The 16,600-nt window shown below is 45.8% G+C and overlaps 1 protein-coding gene across 1 annotated transcript in view; it reads left to right on the forward strand.

The window, feature by feature from the left end:
* LOC123753878 (uncharacterized) overlaps positions 1-16,600 on the forward strand; it is a 111,754-nt gene that overhangs the window by 51,305 nt on the left and 43,849 nt on the right. Inside the window, exon 3 of the mRNA XM_069306826.1 lies at positions 5,153-5,284. Within this exon, the coding sequence (XP_069162927.1) occupies positions 5,153-5,284 (132 nt within the window). The remainder of the gene's footprint in view (positions 1-5,152; positions 5,285-16,600) is intronic.

The raw sequence follows: 16,600 nt of genomic DNA on the forward strand, positions 1-16,600 counted from the left end.
TTGGTAAATGACTTCACGAGGACAGGACTACGATGTCCTGCCTACCTACCTCACACTCACAGGAAGGAGGGGGGGTGAAGGTTGACCTTGAGGGGAGCGTGGAGCCTCCCCGTGACCCGTGATCCACTCACACACCTGTAGAGACTGTCTTTCATGAAGGAATTGCAATTCCAGAAATATAATTGAGGCAATCTTCTCCATAATAAGATTATGACAGACAGTTGTAATCTTTTGGGGAGGAAGACGATCTCTTGAGATACAAACTTGACTCTCAGCGTTCGTCTTAAGATGCAACCTTGTCTCTCATTGGTCGCCCTAAGATGCAACCATGACAATAATTGGTCATCCTTCAAATACAATTGGGACCCTGCACTTCCTTGTAGCTTTACATTATTTGACATTTCCGGCATCGTCTCTTGAAATTGACACGATGTGGGATAAGACTGAAGTAATTGTTGTTTTAGATCCAGTTACTGAGATCAAAAAGTTCCAAGTAGCACGGGATATGGTGAACCCGTAGTGGACTTACCAGTCACAGGAGCGGGGCTGTAACTCTAATTAGACTGAAGGTAAAGGAGGTCGTACTAACGCCCTCTTCTCAATGTAAACAGGTTCTCATACTTGGCTCCACTGAGAATTCTTGAGGGATAGAAGATCCTTCAGTGAATGGACTGCAAATGTTTTTACATTCAGTTTTAACTCTGCGGAAGGAAATGGCTCCTCAGGATACAAGTTAGTCTAGGGAAAGTTAGGCACTTTAAAATGGTAAGTGGTAGAGTGGGCGGCAGGGGGAACAGTCTTTAGTTTTGTCTCCACAAATTTTCTGGGATTGCTTTCAAGACACTGGGCATCTCGAACGGGACACCTACAGGACTTGTCGTACTGTGTTGAGAGTGACGCAGTAGCGGCATCACACTGTACAGGTTTATCGTGAAGTTCAGAGACTTGTCATCCTCCGACGCATGAAATCATGACGCATGACGCATGAAATAATGAAATCTCATTACCTTGATGCACCAACCATAAAATCAGTAGGAGCCGTGAGGTGGATTCGAACATATGAGAACTCCGAGGATTCACAGTCGAATCCCAGGTTGCCGCGTTTTTGACCATGTTGTGGGGTAGTGGGGGTATATGGCGTTTGCTTGGGAGTACCCAGAGCATAGGTTCGAATCCTGTTCAATTTGGCTCTTGATTTTCTCAATATTAATAATAATAATAATAATAAAAAAACGTTGTAGACGATCGAGTAAGATGATAGGCAGGATACGAAGGAGGGGAGGGATAGAAGGGAGGGAGGGATAAGAGGGAGGGAGGGAGGGATAGGAGGGAGGGAGGGAGGGAGGGATAAGAGGGAGGGAGGGAGGGATAGGAGGGAGGAAGGGAGGGAGGGATAGGAGGGAAGGAGGGAGGGATAGGAGGGAGGGAGGGAGGGAGGGAGGGATAGGAGGGAGGGAGGGAGAGAGGGAGGGATAGGAGGGATAGGAGGGAGGGAGGGATATGAGGGAGGAAGGGATGGGAGGGATAGGAGGGAGGAGGGATAGGAGGGATAGGATGGGGCCTCAATAACACTGCCTCGCCCGTTCAGTACCTCCCTCCCTCCCTCCCTCCCTCTCGTATAATGCCTCTTTCTACCTAGCAGCAGTTTGTCTAAGATTAGACAGGTAACATTAACGTCCTTTAAGTGTATGTCAGCCTGTCGTTTGTTCTCTGAAGGAAGATTACAACGGGTCGAGTGATTTTCTCGTAATCAAAGAGCAACAAAACGTCAAGGAGAAACTTTTGTTGCATAATACCCAGCCTTTTTCGCTATACATCGAGGTTTATACCTCTCGTCTGTCCATTTGAATGTTGTAAGTTAGTTTCCCTGTCATATTAAATTTGTCTGTCACTCTGAATTACCTCTATTTATATGTTTATCCCAATATCTCTCATCACTGTCCGCTCACGGAATCCTTTACTCTCCCTTTCTCTCCCTAAATCTCTCACTCTCCCCCCTCTCATTTCCAATTTTAAAAGAACATTAAAGTTGTCAGTGAAAGTTATGAGAGGGAGGGTGATAGGAGACCGAGCCTCGGCCAGGAGGTCACCCGTCACTGTCACACTGTGATCACGGCACTCTAACCACCAACACCACCATCACCACCACCATTTCCATCATCATCACAATTTCCTCCACCACCCCCATCATCATGATCACATATATACAATCAAAAGGGGACCTTTGTCATTGTATCCGTCATTGTATATTGGTACTTTTGTCGCTCTGCCTGTTACTTGAGGCAGCATGGTGATGGGACACCTGCCCACAAGGGTCCACTAGACACCTGCCCACAGGGGGTCCACTAGACACCTGCCCACAGGGGTCCACTAGACACCTGCCCACAGGGGGTCCACTAGACACCTGCCCACAGGGGTCCACTAGACACCTGCCCACAGGGGTCCACTAGACACCTGCCCACAGGGGGTCCACTAGACACCTGCCCACAGGGGTCCACTAGACACCTGCCCACAGGGGGTCCACTAGACACCTGCCCACAGGGGGTCCACTAGACACCTGTCCACAGGGGTCCACTAGACACCTGCCCACAGGGGGTCCACTAGACACCTGCCCACAGGGGTCCACTAGACACCTGCCCACAGGGGTCCACTAGACACCTGCCCACAGGGGTCCACTAGACTCCACGGTGGTGTCAGACGGTGTCAGAGGGACCCCTGGGCAGGATTACGAAACATTCAGTAAGATTGGCTCGCTTAGCGAGGAACAATGGAGGAAGAGTCAGGGATAATCACCCATTATATATAACAATCTAGTCTATCTCAATCTCCGGAAGGTCGATGAACTCAATGATTTTTTTTTTTACTTGAAGTTCGCTTGCATTCCACGATACGAAGTAATTACATTTTTATTCATTACAAAATAGTTACTATGCACTGTAATCTTGTCCCAAAATCAGCAAGCCTTTCTAATATAGTTATTGATATATTTATATCAATATTTTATATCAATATTTTATATCAATATTTATATCAATATATTTATTTATTTATTGGGCCTTTCCTTCACATTCACAGTTGTTATTGTAACTAACACATGCTATTATGTTAATAAATGCTGCTTTTTAACATATTCCGGGAGTTAGGCTTTCTAGGAGATTCCAACAGGGAGGCTTTTTTTTAACACTTTCAGACAGGGAGGGTTTCTAACATTTTCAGACAGAGGCTTCCTAAACACGTTCAGACAGGGAGGCTTCCTAACACTTTCAGACAGGGAGGCTTCCTAACACGTTCAGACAGGAAGGGGGGGGCTTTATAACATTTTATCTCAACAATAGAGGCCTCATAAAAAAGAGTTTCAAATGGAAAGTTCCCCAAAACATTGATCCTGGAAAAAATTGTGGCAATTATTAGAGCAATCGGCGTCCTTCCGGGTTCACGTTAAGCTTAATTTTCACCAGCCGACATCTTCAACGGCGAATTAAGATTACTTTACCAAACAAGCTAATATGCCAAGAAGACCTTCAGATCACCACTAGAAAAACTTAAGACAATCATTAGTAAGAGTAAGAGCAGAGGTCATTGTATGTCAGATACAATCATAAGGCTGGAGGATTGTTTATATGCTCCACTGACGTTGGCAATTCAGTCTTAATTCATTAAGAATAAGCTATCTTTTGTAGTGAGGAGAGGTAAGCGGTTTGATATGCCATTCCCTGTACGATATGTAACTTATAAACAGCTTTGAGCTAAGCTGTTTTTCTAGCTTTGAGCTAACTATTTTCATTATCACTTGAAAAAGCCTACACAAATTATAACAAGCCAACTATTGAAGAACATTTCCCTGTAGCAACACATCAAATAGCGGTCAACAATTACATTAATTTGGGTTATTTAACGTGCTAAATATGTTACATTCATTGGACTAAAACCCCTAATTCAATTATTTACATTTATTAAATATTTAATTCCTCGATAAATAATGTACCCTCACCAGCCTCGGATGCCGTTCCTGGCTAAGACCCAGCCCGCAACACCTGCTCCGGGGCTCCAGGGAGCGCTGCCTGGTCACTTGTCACCACGGAGCAGTGAAGTGACACAGGAAGTGACACAGGAAGCTCGAGCGAGACGAGGAACGCAATTTCACGAGACGTTCTTTGAGAAAGAAGATTGTCCCAGGGGGGAAAAGGGGAGAGCCAAGAGCTTCGTTAATCAACCCAAGACGGACGATAACAGTGTCCACAGCTACCTCAGGAGCCGCTGACGCAGGCACGAAGGAGCTGAAGGATTACAGTTTGTCAAAGAGAGTTTAAGATGGGTAGGACAGGCTCCTTAGGGTTGCAACTTGATGCTCCACCAGATTAAGGTCAGTAAAGGCACAGGTAACTGTAAACGCTTTAGAGGGCGCTTACGAAGGCAGCAACTAGAATAGGGAACAAGCAGCGCTCCGCTTGGAATGGCAATCAAGGGAGTGTGGTTGCGAGGTGGGTTTCAGAAGCGAGAAAGGGAGAACAGAATGAGGGAGAGATGATGAAGAGAAAGGTAGAGAAGGGAGGAGAGAGAGGAGAGAAGAGAAGGGAGGAGAGGTAGAGACAGTCAAGGAATTAGAAGAGACAGTCATAGAGGGGTAGTGACTTAACAGAAGACCAACTTGTTCACAAGCGTATCAGAATGGACAGGAAGGCTGTCTAACACGTTCATTGTGTTCCATGTACGTCTGTATATTCCAACTTGACAGTAAAGATGAAGGCTGCATCCCCACCCTCCGGCTTATGCTGCCGGCTGGACAAATGTTATAACACCATCCCGTGGCGACAAAGAATACGGAGGCAGTTGCCTCTTTCACACACGCCACAGCTGCCTCACACAAACACACACGTCACAGCTGCCTCTCTCACACACGTCACAGCTGCCTCTCTCACACACGTCACAGCTGCCTCTCTCACACACGTCACAGCTGCCTCACACAAACACACACGTCACAGCTGCCTCTCTCACACACGTCACAGCTGCCTCTCTCACACACGTCACAGCTGCCTCACACGTCCCTAGCCCAGGACTCCCAGAGGGCATAGGAGCAGTAACAAAAGACTGCCAACGCTTTTTCCTCAACTCCATTTCCATGATTGCTAATAACTTCCCTCTCGTGTTTCAGATGGTGGGCGTGGTGGTGGGGGCGTGGTGCGTGTTGGCGTGGGCGGCGGGCGTGGTGGGCCAGCGTGCGGCGCCCTGCTACCAGTGTGAAGTGTACAGAGAGACCCACCCTCACTCTATCCCCCACACTGAGGTGAGTACACACTCATCCCTCCCCTACATTGCTCTCTGCAAGAAAAAATATTTGAAAATGTAAATATTTCAAGAAAATTCGGTTTGTTTACAACTCTGGCTCTTAGGTACAACATCCATGTGATCCGAGGCTTCTGAGCTGTGCATACCGTCCTATGACGCCTCATTCATCAGTTATTCCTGCCTGTCTCTTCCCATTAGTAAAATTTTTAATTATTCTGCGCGTCTTCTCATTACTATGATTGTACGTAAGTAGCACGCGTAGCTTCGTGCCATCACCTGCTGCAGGTACGACCCTTCGCTAGCCTCGTGGCATCACCTGCTGCAGGAACGACTTTTCGCTAGCCTCGTGCTACCACCTCCTATAGGAACGACCCTTCGCTAGCCTCATACGACATTCTGCTGACGTTTTTCTCAAGACTTCCTTATATTCGACGGCCGCCTAGTCAGAGAGCCGTCTCCTCAAATACCCAAGGGAAAATATTATCGTTGAAATATTTATTAAAAAAATAAAAGGGTGAAGTCATGTAGGAACTTTGGCAATCAATTATAATTTCTCTAATGACGTTCGATATTGGCTTTATTTCCTCTAATGGTGCAGAGTTCGGCTTAAATGAAGGCTGAGTTTTTACCATTATTCAAGCGTTGTCGGAGGCTCACGTACGTCTGCTGCGCCACTCATCATCATCATCCTGGGTTAGGAACTGAATTTACAGAAGAGAAATTGTTTCTAGATATCCGAGTTCCGTTTCTAACTACAAGTTGTGGTTAGCAAACAACGTCTGAGCCAGAAGCTAGTTCCCTGTGCATGTGTGTAAACACGAGCACACAAACGCACACACTACCACACGTGCGTGCGGGCGACCACACATGCCCTATACATGCACGCCACACACACAATTCTGTTAGGACCCACACAACTACCTACCACATACGCCTCATTCTGCAGCCTGTTCTCTTAATATGTCACTTCGTCACAAATCTAACCTTTTAGCCTGACCAGAAACGAGCTGATACCAAGTCAAGGTTTTAGATCTTAACTATGTGCACTCTGGTGTTATATAGGAGGTTCTCTCCTCAAAGCTCATTTCAAATGCAAAAACAAGTCACATTAACGTGACGTATAAATGAAACAATTCGGTTCTATGAGGATGATTCGAATATGCACTCAATGTTCCCCCAAGCACCATGAACAATCAATCAAGCCATTATCAATAGATAATTTCAAGCTATTATCATCAATCGATTAGGCTGTTATAAACAATCAAGCCAGATAAGTGTCAAATGACTCATGATAAGTGATATTTTCTTTCCGGAGATTCTCACAAGAATTCATTACGCAGCCTCGTCACACCTGCCATAGACCTATTTGCCAATGGGTTTTCTTTACTAATGTATATTGTTCATTAAGCTATAGTCATGGGGGTATACGAAGAACAAAATTACATCCTAGGATCGACTTTTTTGACCCCCTAGTATGTCCCAATATCTTGCCTACGTCAGACTGTCGAAATTACCAGCACTATTAGGTTCCTGTAGATTCCAAAACATGTCATTAGCTATTGGTTTTGCCTTATATATGATAGGAACAGAACTTAAATAATAAGGATTTAATAATATTTATAGAAAAAAGAAACGGCAAATCCCAAACACACACGCTAGGTAGAACTAGTGATAATTTTGTTGAAGTGTTTGTGAAATCAAAACATGGAATCGTGGTACAGTTACTGACAATGTTCCTCCCTCGTCGTCTGACTCAAGTCGAGTTCTCCAGTTTTGACTCAGGTTCAGTAGTGCGGAGAACCCTGATTCACAGGGAAGTATTAGTTTCCTCATTATTAGGTACTCATACCCTTTGAGGGTATGGGTACAATGCCCAAAGGGTACCCATACCCTTTGAGGATATGGGTGCCTCCCCAAAGCCTTACTCTATAACCAAGCTCCCCACCCACACTACCCCAGCATCCCACATCACTCCCCCCCCTTTCTCATTCCCCCTAACCCCCTCCCAGCGATCAACTCTCCCATCCCCCCAAATCGAGGAAGACACCCCAGTAATGTCTCTTAGAGCCACACGTTAATTTGATTTTTTTGTTGCTAACTTTGGCAATTTTGAGGATCTCTGGTAGATGCCTTCCTCTGGTCTCTCCTGGGGGCCGGCGGGCGATCAGGGGTACTTGGTTATCTAGCACCCACCCCTCTCCCCACCAGATAACCAAGACAAGTTATTGGTTATAACCAAGATAGGGGAGAGGTGGCCCCCCACCACACACACTCATCCACTTGCTCCTGATTGGTTATTTTGTTCCATGGGGATTTGATTAGATGTTCTGTCTGGCGTCGTATAGTCTTCGGATCGCATTTGTTGAGCTGGTTAGAGATTACCTGATTTGCAGGATTCAGGTTTTCTCAAGGTTCTCACCACAATTTATTGATTGCGTTGTTTAAGATCACTGCTCCTATCTTGAGGTTATCTTGAGATGATTTCCGGGCTGGTGTAAGTTTTTTTTTATTTATGATGTCTTCGTTTTCTAATTGCAAGTTTTTTGCTTAAATTGTTATAGTTCCCGGTACAAATCTTCACAGTTGTCGTTTTCAACGGGTTTAGATAACTCAATTGTATTTAACTGCGACAAACGACTCCCCACTGAGTCAAGCTTGCCTTACTGGGTCAAGCTGTTGCCATTGGCTTACGCTTAATTCATTTGTGGGATTTTTTAAGCAATTGTGAAATAAAAATATTCCTTTTAGTTTCAATATGTATTGTCAATAAAAAAACTTTGCTATATATCCCATGCTTTGACAAATGTCCAGACGCAAGTTTCTTTATATTCATTCCATACTGCTATAAAATTTCATAATTGGGAAAAATATCTTAATTGCACTTCACTAGACACGACAAAATTCATCATTATGTTAATTATTCCTCGTTACATAATTATAAAAACCCATTATTAGTGAGTGAGCAAATTATCTCAAGTAGTTCATTACTTTAATTCTCTCCTCGAGGTGGTTCATTACCTTAATCCCCCTCCCCCCTCAAAGTGGTTCATTACCTTAATACCCCCCCTCAAAGTGGTTCATTACCTTAATACTCCCCCTCAAAGTGGTTCATTACCTTAATACTCCCCCTCAAAGTGGTTCATTACCTTAATACTCCCCCTCAAAGTGGTTCATTACCTTAATACTCCCCCTCAAAGTGGTTCATTACCTTAATACTCCCCCTCAAAGTGGTTCATTACCTTAATACTCCCCCTCAAAGTGGTTCATTACCTTAATACTCCCCCTCAAAGCAACATTCTCAAACAAGTGGTGTCGAATTAAAATGCCGCGTGATGATAACTAATGGAGTTAAGAAGACCGTAAACCCCTTCCTCGGACATGTTGACTCGCCAGATGTGTACAGTCTCGTCTAAGAGTAGATTCACTTGGCTTTTAAGGTGTGAAGGATACCCAGGACAACTACAGTCTCCACCCCACCTGGGATAGAGGTGTCCAAGCCTCCACCCACAGGTGTCCAAGCCTCCACCCCCAGGTGTCCCAGCCTCCACCCCCAGGTGTCCCAGCCTCCACCCCCAGGTGTCCAAGCCTCCACCCACAGGTGTCCAAGCCTCCAACCCCAGGTGTCCCAGCCTCCACCCCCAGGTGTCCAAGCCTCCACCCCCAGGTGTCCAAGCCTCCTGCCCAAGGTTGCCAACACCCACCCACCCCTTACCACCAGGTTTCCAGGTACCAATAAACTCCAGAAACCTCAAGTTACGGGTGTGTGCACATGCTCTCCTCAACACAGGCAGGACAAGCGCCGGGCTGCTCAGAGCCCCCAATAATAATCTCGGGAGCCGTATTTCCTGGATTCTGGTTGGCCAGGTTGTGGAGCGGGGCGGCCAATCGTTGACCTTCATTAATTTTAACGTGGTTACCCCCCAAGACCCGAGCGTTTGTCTTCGGCGTTAGGCGGAAACGTCATTTGCCGCGGACAGAAAGTAATTTTGCATTCATATTCTTTTCTTCTGGGAACAAGAGCGCTCGAAAACATGAGGGTGCGCGCGTACGCCCACTGGGGCAATGCACTTACCAGTATGATACACCCGGACAATACACCCACAGGGGCAATATACACCCACCGGGGCAATACAGAAGCTCACGTGGTCAGTTCTGACAGGTCAGAGTGTTTAAAAACAAAACAAATTTAAAGTAATTAGTCCAGATAATGACCTTAATTACCCAAAGTTTTCGCGTTTTTCACTCGTTCATTTCTCGCGTCAGGCAAGTTTTAAACGACAGTTTTTCACACACAATGTCGCTAGAAATATACTTACACTAATTATATACATTTTTGGGTCCAAGGAAAGAAAATAAGCATTTTGTCCAGGAGAAAGAAAATGGGCATTTAGTCCGGGGAAAAGAAAATAGGCATTTTGTCTGAGGAATGAAAATTCCCATTTACGCCAAGACAAATTACTCCACTACGTCTCCCAAGTGTTTTTACGTGATTTTAGTCTTAATTTCGCCCTACAAGCCTTACATCATTTATCACGTCGCATTTTTAAGACGTCCCCCAAACCGTTGAAAATTTGACGTAATATTTAATTTTAAGTACCCTAACTTCTGACGATTTTTATACCTCTTCATGTTAGATGGGTTGTTTGGTTTCGTGAGCTTATGGATAGATAAAACAGTTGTATATTTTACGGAGTGGCAGGTCGAGAGAACGGCTGTATTCATACGGTTTAACATTGATTTATTAACTTGGGTTTAATAGTTGTCTTTCGGGCACTATTTCGTCTTAGTGATCAACGCTATTTATAACCTGTGGAAACACATGTTATCCACATTCCACATTATGTGGAATGTGGTTTTAACTCCGCCCAACTGACCAGACTTTTTTGTCTGGATCCTCAACGACCAGAGCTGACTGTTCCTCACTTCACTACTGCTCATTGTAGCCACAAACATCTTAAGACCTCATCATACTCTCCTGAACGTGAGCTACTCTGCACTTTGCATCACTGAGATTACACAATCCAACATCCTGGTTCTTAGATTGTTGACAACGGTAAAATATTTTGATGAAAATGAGCTGAAGATTTGTATTCCTGTTGATGAATTTATGAACATTGGGAAAAATTCTGCAATTAAAAAACAATTTTGCGATTCACTTTAAATTAAGTGGGCAATTTTATCTCTAACGAAGACAAATTATACAATGACAAGGAGGAGGCTTCAGTGTCCTTGACAAGGGAAGCATTTCGGTCACTAGGACTCGCCAGCAGGTCAGTCACTTGGTCAACGAGCACATCTTTCTATATTAAACAGATGCGGTTCAACGTTGATAAGTGCAAAGTTCTAAACTTGGCAAATAACAGTGTCGCCGTCTTCAGGATGACTTCGAAACAGACTTTGGGAGGTCTTGATTGACAGTGACCTGGTACATAGACAACAACGCATAGTAAAGCGTTGTAAAAGCGAATAGAATGATTAGATTTAAAACCAGATCCATCAATAAATGGAAAACGTCGTTCTCCACTTATATTTGTCACTGGTGGGGGTCCCACTGAAACTACACCGGACAATTTGAGTTACCGTATTACGTGCTTCAAGCAGACTTATCCTGTTGTTGGGTTCCCTCCATACGAGAAGAGGTTAAGGAAGCACAGCCTACATGACCTGAAGAGGTATGTAGCGTGAGGTAAGATATGACCAAGGTCTTTACACTACCAGACCAGACCAGAACCCGGAATAATTGTTAGAAGTTCTATTAGTTCGCTTCCAGGAAGGATATGGGAAAGAATTGTCTTGGTAACAGGGTGGGTAGACGAGCGGAACTGGTTGTTAGGCAACATTATAGTGGTAAATGGTATAGTTAGCTTTAAAAAAAAATAGGTCTGATAAAGAGGGAGCGGGGGGGGGGGGGAGGGGAGGGGGTTGAATTTAGATGGGGACTGTCGAGAATGGGCCAACATCAACCTCTCGCCACGGTAACATCACCGTGTCATCAACCCCTCGCCACGGTAACATCACCGTGTCATCAACCCCTCGTCACGGTAACATCACCGTGTCATCAACCCCTCGTCACGGTAACATCACCGTGTCATCAACCCCTCGACACGGTAACATCACCGTGTCATCAACCCCTCGACACGGTAACATCACCGTGTCATCAACCCCTCGTCACGGTAACATCACCGTGTCATCAACCCCTCGCCACGGTAACATCACCGTGTCATCAACCCCTCGTCACGGTAACATCACCGTGTCATCAACCCCTCGTCACGGTAACATCACCGTGTCATCAACCCCTCGCCACGGTAACATCACTGTGTCATCAACCTCTCGCCACGGTAACATCACTGTGTCATCAACCTCTCGCCACGGTAACATCACTGTGTCATCAACCTCTCGCCACGGTAACATCACTGTGTCATCAACCTCTCGCCACGGTAACATCACTGTGTCATCAACCTCTCGCCACGGTAACATCACTGTCATCAACCTCTCGCCACGGTAACATCACTGTGTCATCAACCTCTCGCCACGGTAACATCACTGTCATCAACCTCTCGTCACGGTAACATCACTGTGTCATCAACCTCTCGCCACGGTACGCTGCGTTGGGGAACAAACTTGCGCACCGTCGCACATTTAATTAAATATATCTTAGTCATTTACCTAAACTTCTGGTCACAACCATCCCTTAATGGCTAAACTTTTCGTGAGCACCGTCGAGTCTCGTCCTTCAACGTGCTGTCCTGAGCCTCGGTTGTTTCACCCCTCAGACAACGCTCATGGGTCGTCCCTATTCGCCAGCCCGTCAATGCTCTCGGGTCGTCCGTGACCCTAACTGCTCCTCTGACGAAGGCACTTCTATGTCCTGCTCACTGATACGCCTGACGCTCAGGTCGTGGCTCAGGCAGAGACTGTGCACTTTTGATGATATTTCGTACAAAACATTGATGTATATTTAAGAAAACTTACACGAGGGGAAAGTTAAGTGCGACAAAGATAACGACGAATGAAAACTGAAAAGAAAAAACTAATAACAATTGAGCTACGAATCATGAATTGAATTTCAAATTCGAATTCATTTGAGCTACGAATTTTTAAGATTTTAAGATAAAAAAAGAGGAGGAAGAGAGAAATCATTAGAAAAAAACTTATTCCACACCCTGTATGTTATACATCCCAGTCATACGCACAGAAAACTTACGCAGGCAAAATAATGGCGTATAATTTGCATGTTTGAAAGCGCTCATTAATTGCACAAATACGATTATCATGAGAAAAAAATCCTTTCAGTATCGTATGCATTATGAACGTGTAAAGTCATTCATTCACACACACACCAACAAATCACATCGCTCACGGCTAGCACCAACAACTCCGTAGAGCACAAGCTTCAGGAATTAGACTTTTCATTACTGATGAACACTGAGAACAACGGTGCTTAAAACGAGAAGCAAAAAAATAAGTGTGAATGATGCACAATGTAAAACAGAGGTGAACAACACGTACTGCAGAGGTGAACATGTACTGCAGAAGTGAACAACATGAACTGCAGAGGTGAAGGTGTACTGCAGAGGTGAACAACATGTACTGCAAAGGTGAACATGTACTACAGAGGTGAACAACATGTACTGCAGAAGTGAATTGAACGGGGAAGGTTTTTTTGGGGCGAGTTTATTTAATAGGAAGCGTATCGGAAACCAATGTGTGGTCGGGGACCTCATCAGCGGGTCTCGAACCTGCAGTCCTCAGCACGGCGACTACCAACACTCCTCGCAGCCAATACGGTGCCAGCAGCAGCCCACACCTCAGAATGCATGGCAACCAGCTTATTACCAGGGGACAACCCTTATTTTATGGCAATTCGGGGATTACCAAAGCACCCTTGACTGTTTGGCATCGAGTGTTACTGAAATATGAAATATCCTATTAAAAGACAGCTAGAGTAAGATGGCAAACCTGACAGCAAAGCCGTAAAGTTATTATGACACACCTGACCAAAACGTGACCACGGGTATAATGACTTTAAAACAGGCCAATAATTGTGCCACTTTACTATGCCTATTACAGCATACATATACAAGAGCGAAAGAGGAAATGGGGCAGAGACGGCACCACTCCCGTGCCAGGTAAGTCCACTACGGGCTCACCATAGCCCGTGCTACTTGGAACCTGTTCCGAGTAGCTGAATCTATAACAACAACAACAGAGGAAATGGGAGGTGGGGGAGGGGGCGATAAGAGAGGTTAGACAAGTCCTGTTGAGTTAAATTATTGGATCAAAGTCCTGTCTCTAGTTGAATTATGTGATCAAAGTCCTATTTCCAGCTAAATTATGTGATCAAAGTTCTACTTATTTCCATTTCGTTTCCATTCATCCTTCCCATTTCCAAGAATACGCAGACGTGACACTGGACACAAAGCGGCAGTAAGACCCTGGAGAATGGTCCAGGACGGACCGAAACGTAGTCGTCCCTTCAACTTCTAGTGTGTGGTCCGGTCATCATACTTTAGCCACGTTATTATGACTCGTCGCCTGCATAAGACCCTGGCGTTTCGTGCTTCATTAAGTACCGAAGGATTGATTGGATTTAGACCCGATGTCGAGATCCCGGAAAAGTAATAATTTCAGGGGAAAAAATTGATCATGTCTTGAGAGTAGTCGTTGGCGCACCAGCTACAACAGCGATAGGATTGCATATATACACATTATTGCATGTTACAATAGTGCAACATGTATGCAATGATGCAGCATACATGCAATGCATCTTCCGGTCCTGTGCAACTTTACACCATAAGAGTACATCGCAAATCCTCAACAAGGTCCTATATATATATATCTCGCCCTTACCTTCATTATAAACGCGGTCATCAATGGAAAGTCTCACAGCAATCGACTGTGGCAAAATGACCTGAAGACCTCCAGAGATACAACAAAAATACATAGTGTCCCTTTCTTCCCAAAGAAAATGGGCTTCGAAATCCATGCATCCATCTCACAGTGCTCGAAATCAAGTATCTACCGGTAGATATTAGTAGATATACCCTTAACATTTGGCCACCCTCCCGAGTATGGCCAACCCACCACCAGGGGAGGATGGCTAATTACTCCTAAGCCATGTAACACATGTAGAGAGAGAATACATATTTCTCCCTCCTTTGACCGCTGATTTCCGCGACCATTCAGGATTAAATTTTGTTGCCCCCATGTCTGTCTGTCCATTTACGAGTTCGGAAGGAGAAAGAACTGTGAGGTCTTGGAAGCCTTGCACCAGTTGCTGCCGACGGTGAGGCTCAGTAGCTGCGTGGCAGCAAGCCGAAGAGAGAAGTATTTGCAGCCATTAATGTTAGCTGTGACTTGTTTATTACGTAATATCAGAGATTTATTCGAGAGGGAGAGGGAGTATGTGTGCGTGTGCGTGTGTGTGTGTGTGTGTGTGTGTGCGTGCGTGCGTGCGTGCGTGTGTGCGTGTGTGCGTGTGTGCGTGTGCGTGTGTGTGTGTGTGTGTGTGTGCTCACGTAATTTTGGTACAGGTTCGGGCACCTGCTTCTCAGCCACGCCAGGTGTCAATCACCAAAGGCAACAAGCATTATAACAACGGAGGGACGACTACAACAATACTAACAACGAACTACACCTCGTCAACGAGTTACAAGAGAGACCCAGACAACAATGTGAGCGTATTGCTATCACAGAAACAAAATTATCGCGAATAACCGAACACAATTACGGGCTCACTATAGCCCGTGCTACACGGACATTTCGTTACGAGTAGCTAAATCTAAAACAAACAAACAAGCAAACAAGAAAGGAAAGGAACTATCAGGAGAAAGCGCCAAGCCATTACGGTTATACAGCACTTGGAAGGGGTCAGGATAAGGATTTGGGATGGGGGGGAAGGAATGGTGCCCAACCACCTTGATGGTCGGGGATTGAACGCCGACCTGCATGAAGCGAGGCCGTCGCTCTACCGTCCAGTCAAAGTGGCTGTACCTGAAGGTAAAGTAATTATCAGGAGAATGCGCTAAGCCATAACGACTATATAGCAAGTCAATTTGAAGTCTTCCCCCCCCCCAACCCCTCCTTGGAGGTGAACAGTGTCCTGGTGCTGAAGACTATACGGAAGCTGGAATGACCTGCTCAGAAGGTAAGACGCTGTCATACAAGAGGAAAACTTCAGACTTAAATTAGTAAATCTTAGAGCAACGGAGAAATGAAACACGTGGGACTTGGTAACAACATATAAGATATCAAAATGTATTGATAAAATGGATAAAGACAGGAGAGATCAGGGCGAAGGAACAAAGGGGATGGGATCAGGATGAACGGGGACAAGCTGTAGGACCAGGACTAGGTGCGGGGACAGATGGTAGGACAGAAAGAGAGTTGAGGCAAACGGTGGGACAAGGACGAGAGGTGAGGCAGAGGAACTCAATACGAGAAGATGTAGTAGAGGCAATCTCCATATTCAACAGGTTACAGCCCCGCTCCTGTGCCAGGTAAGTCCACTACGGGCTCACCATAGCCCCGCTCCTGGGCCAGGTAAGTCCACTACGGGCTCACCATAGCCCCGCTCCTGTGCCAGGTAAGTCCACTACGGGCTCACCACAGCCCCGCTCCTGTGCCAGGTAAGTCCACTACGGGCTCACTACAGCCCCGCTCCTGTGCCAGGTAAGTCCACTACGGGCTCACCACAGCCCCGCTCCTGTGCCAGGTAAGTCCACTACGGGCTCACCACAGCCCCGCTCCTGGGCCAGATAAGTCCACTACCGGCTCACCACAGCCCCGCTCCTGTGCCAGATAAGTCCACTACGGGCTCACCACAGCCCCGCTCCTGTTCCAGATAAGTCCACTACCGGCTCACCACAGCCCCGCTCCTGTTCCAGATAAGTCCACTACCGGCTCACCACAGCCCCGCTCCTGTTCCAGATAAGTCCACTACGGGCTCACCATAGCCCGTGCTTCTCGGGACTTTTTGTTCCCAGTAGCTGAATCTAAAAACAACAAAGGAACAATGTTCAAACCTCAAAATGTATGTACGACATAATTCAAACGGATGGTCTGGCACCACACCATTTGATTACTGGAGACGGGGCACAGGAGCTACAGTTCGATCCCTACAAACACAGATGGGTAAGTACAAATTGGTAAGTGTCAACAAAGGGGCAACAATCATTAAACGAAGCCTCGTGAGAAGAGAACAGCGTCGAAGAGGAGCCGCTCTTCGTCCCTCAAGCCTTCTACGAAGCCTTGCAGAAATCCAGGCCGTGAGGGCGGCCGAACAGGATAATTGGAATCGGATGAAGGAGGATTA

The sequence above is a fragment of the Procambarus clarkii genome, chromosome 6, assembly GCF_040958095.1.
Source record: "Procambarus clarkii isolate CNS0578487 chromosome 6, FALCON_Pclarkii_2.0, whole genome shotgun sequence".
NCBI classification, from domain to species: Eukaryota; Metazoa; Arthropoda; class Malacostraca; order Decapoda; family Cambaridae; genus Procambarus; species Procambarus clarkii.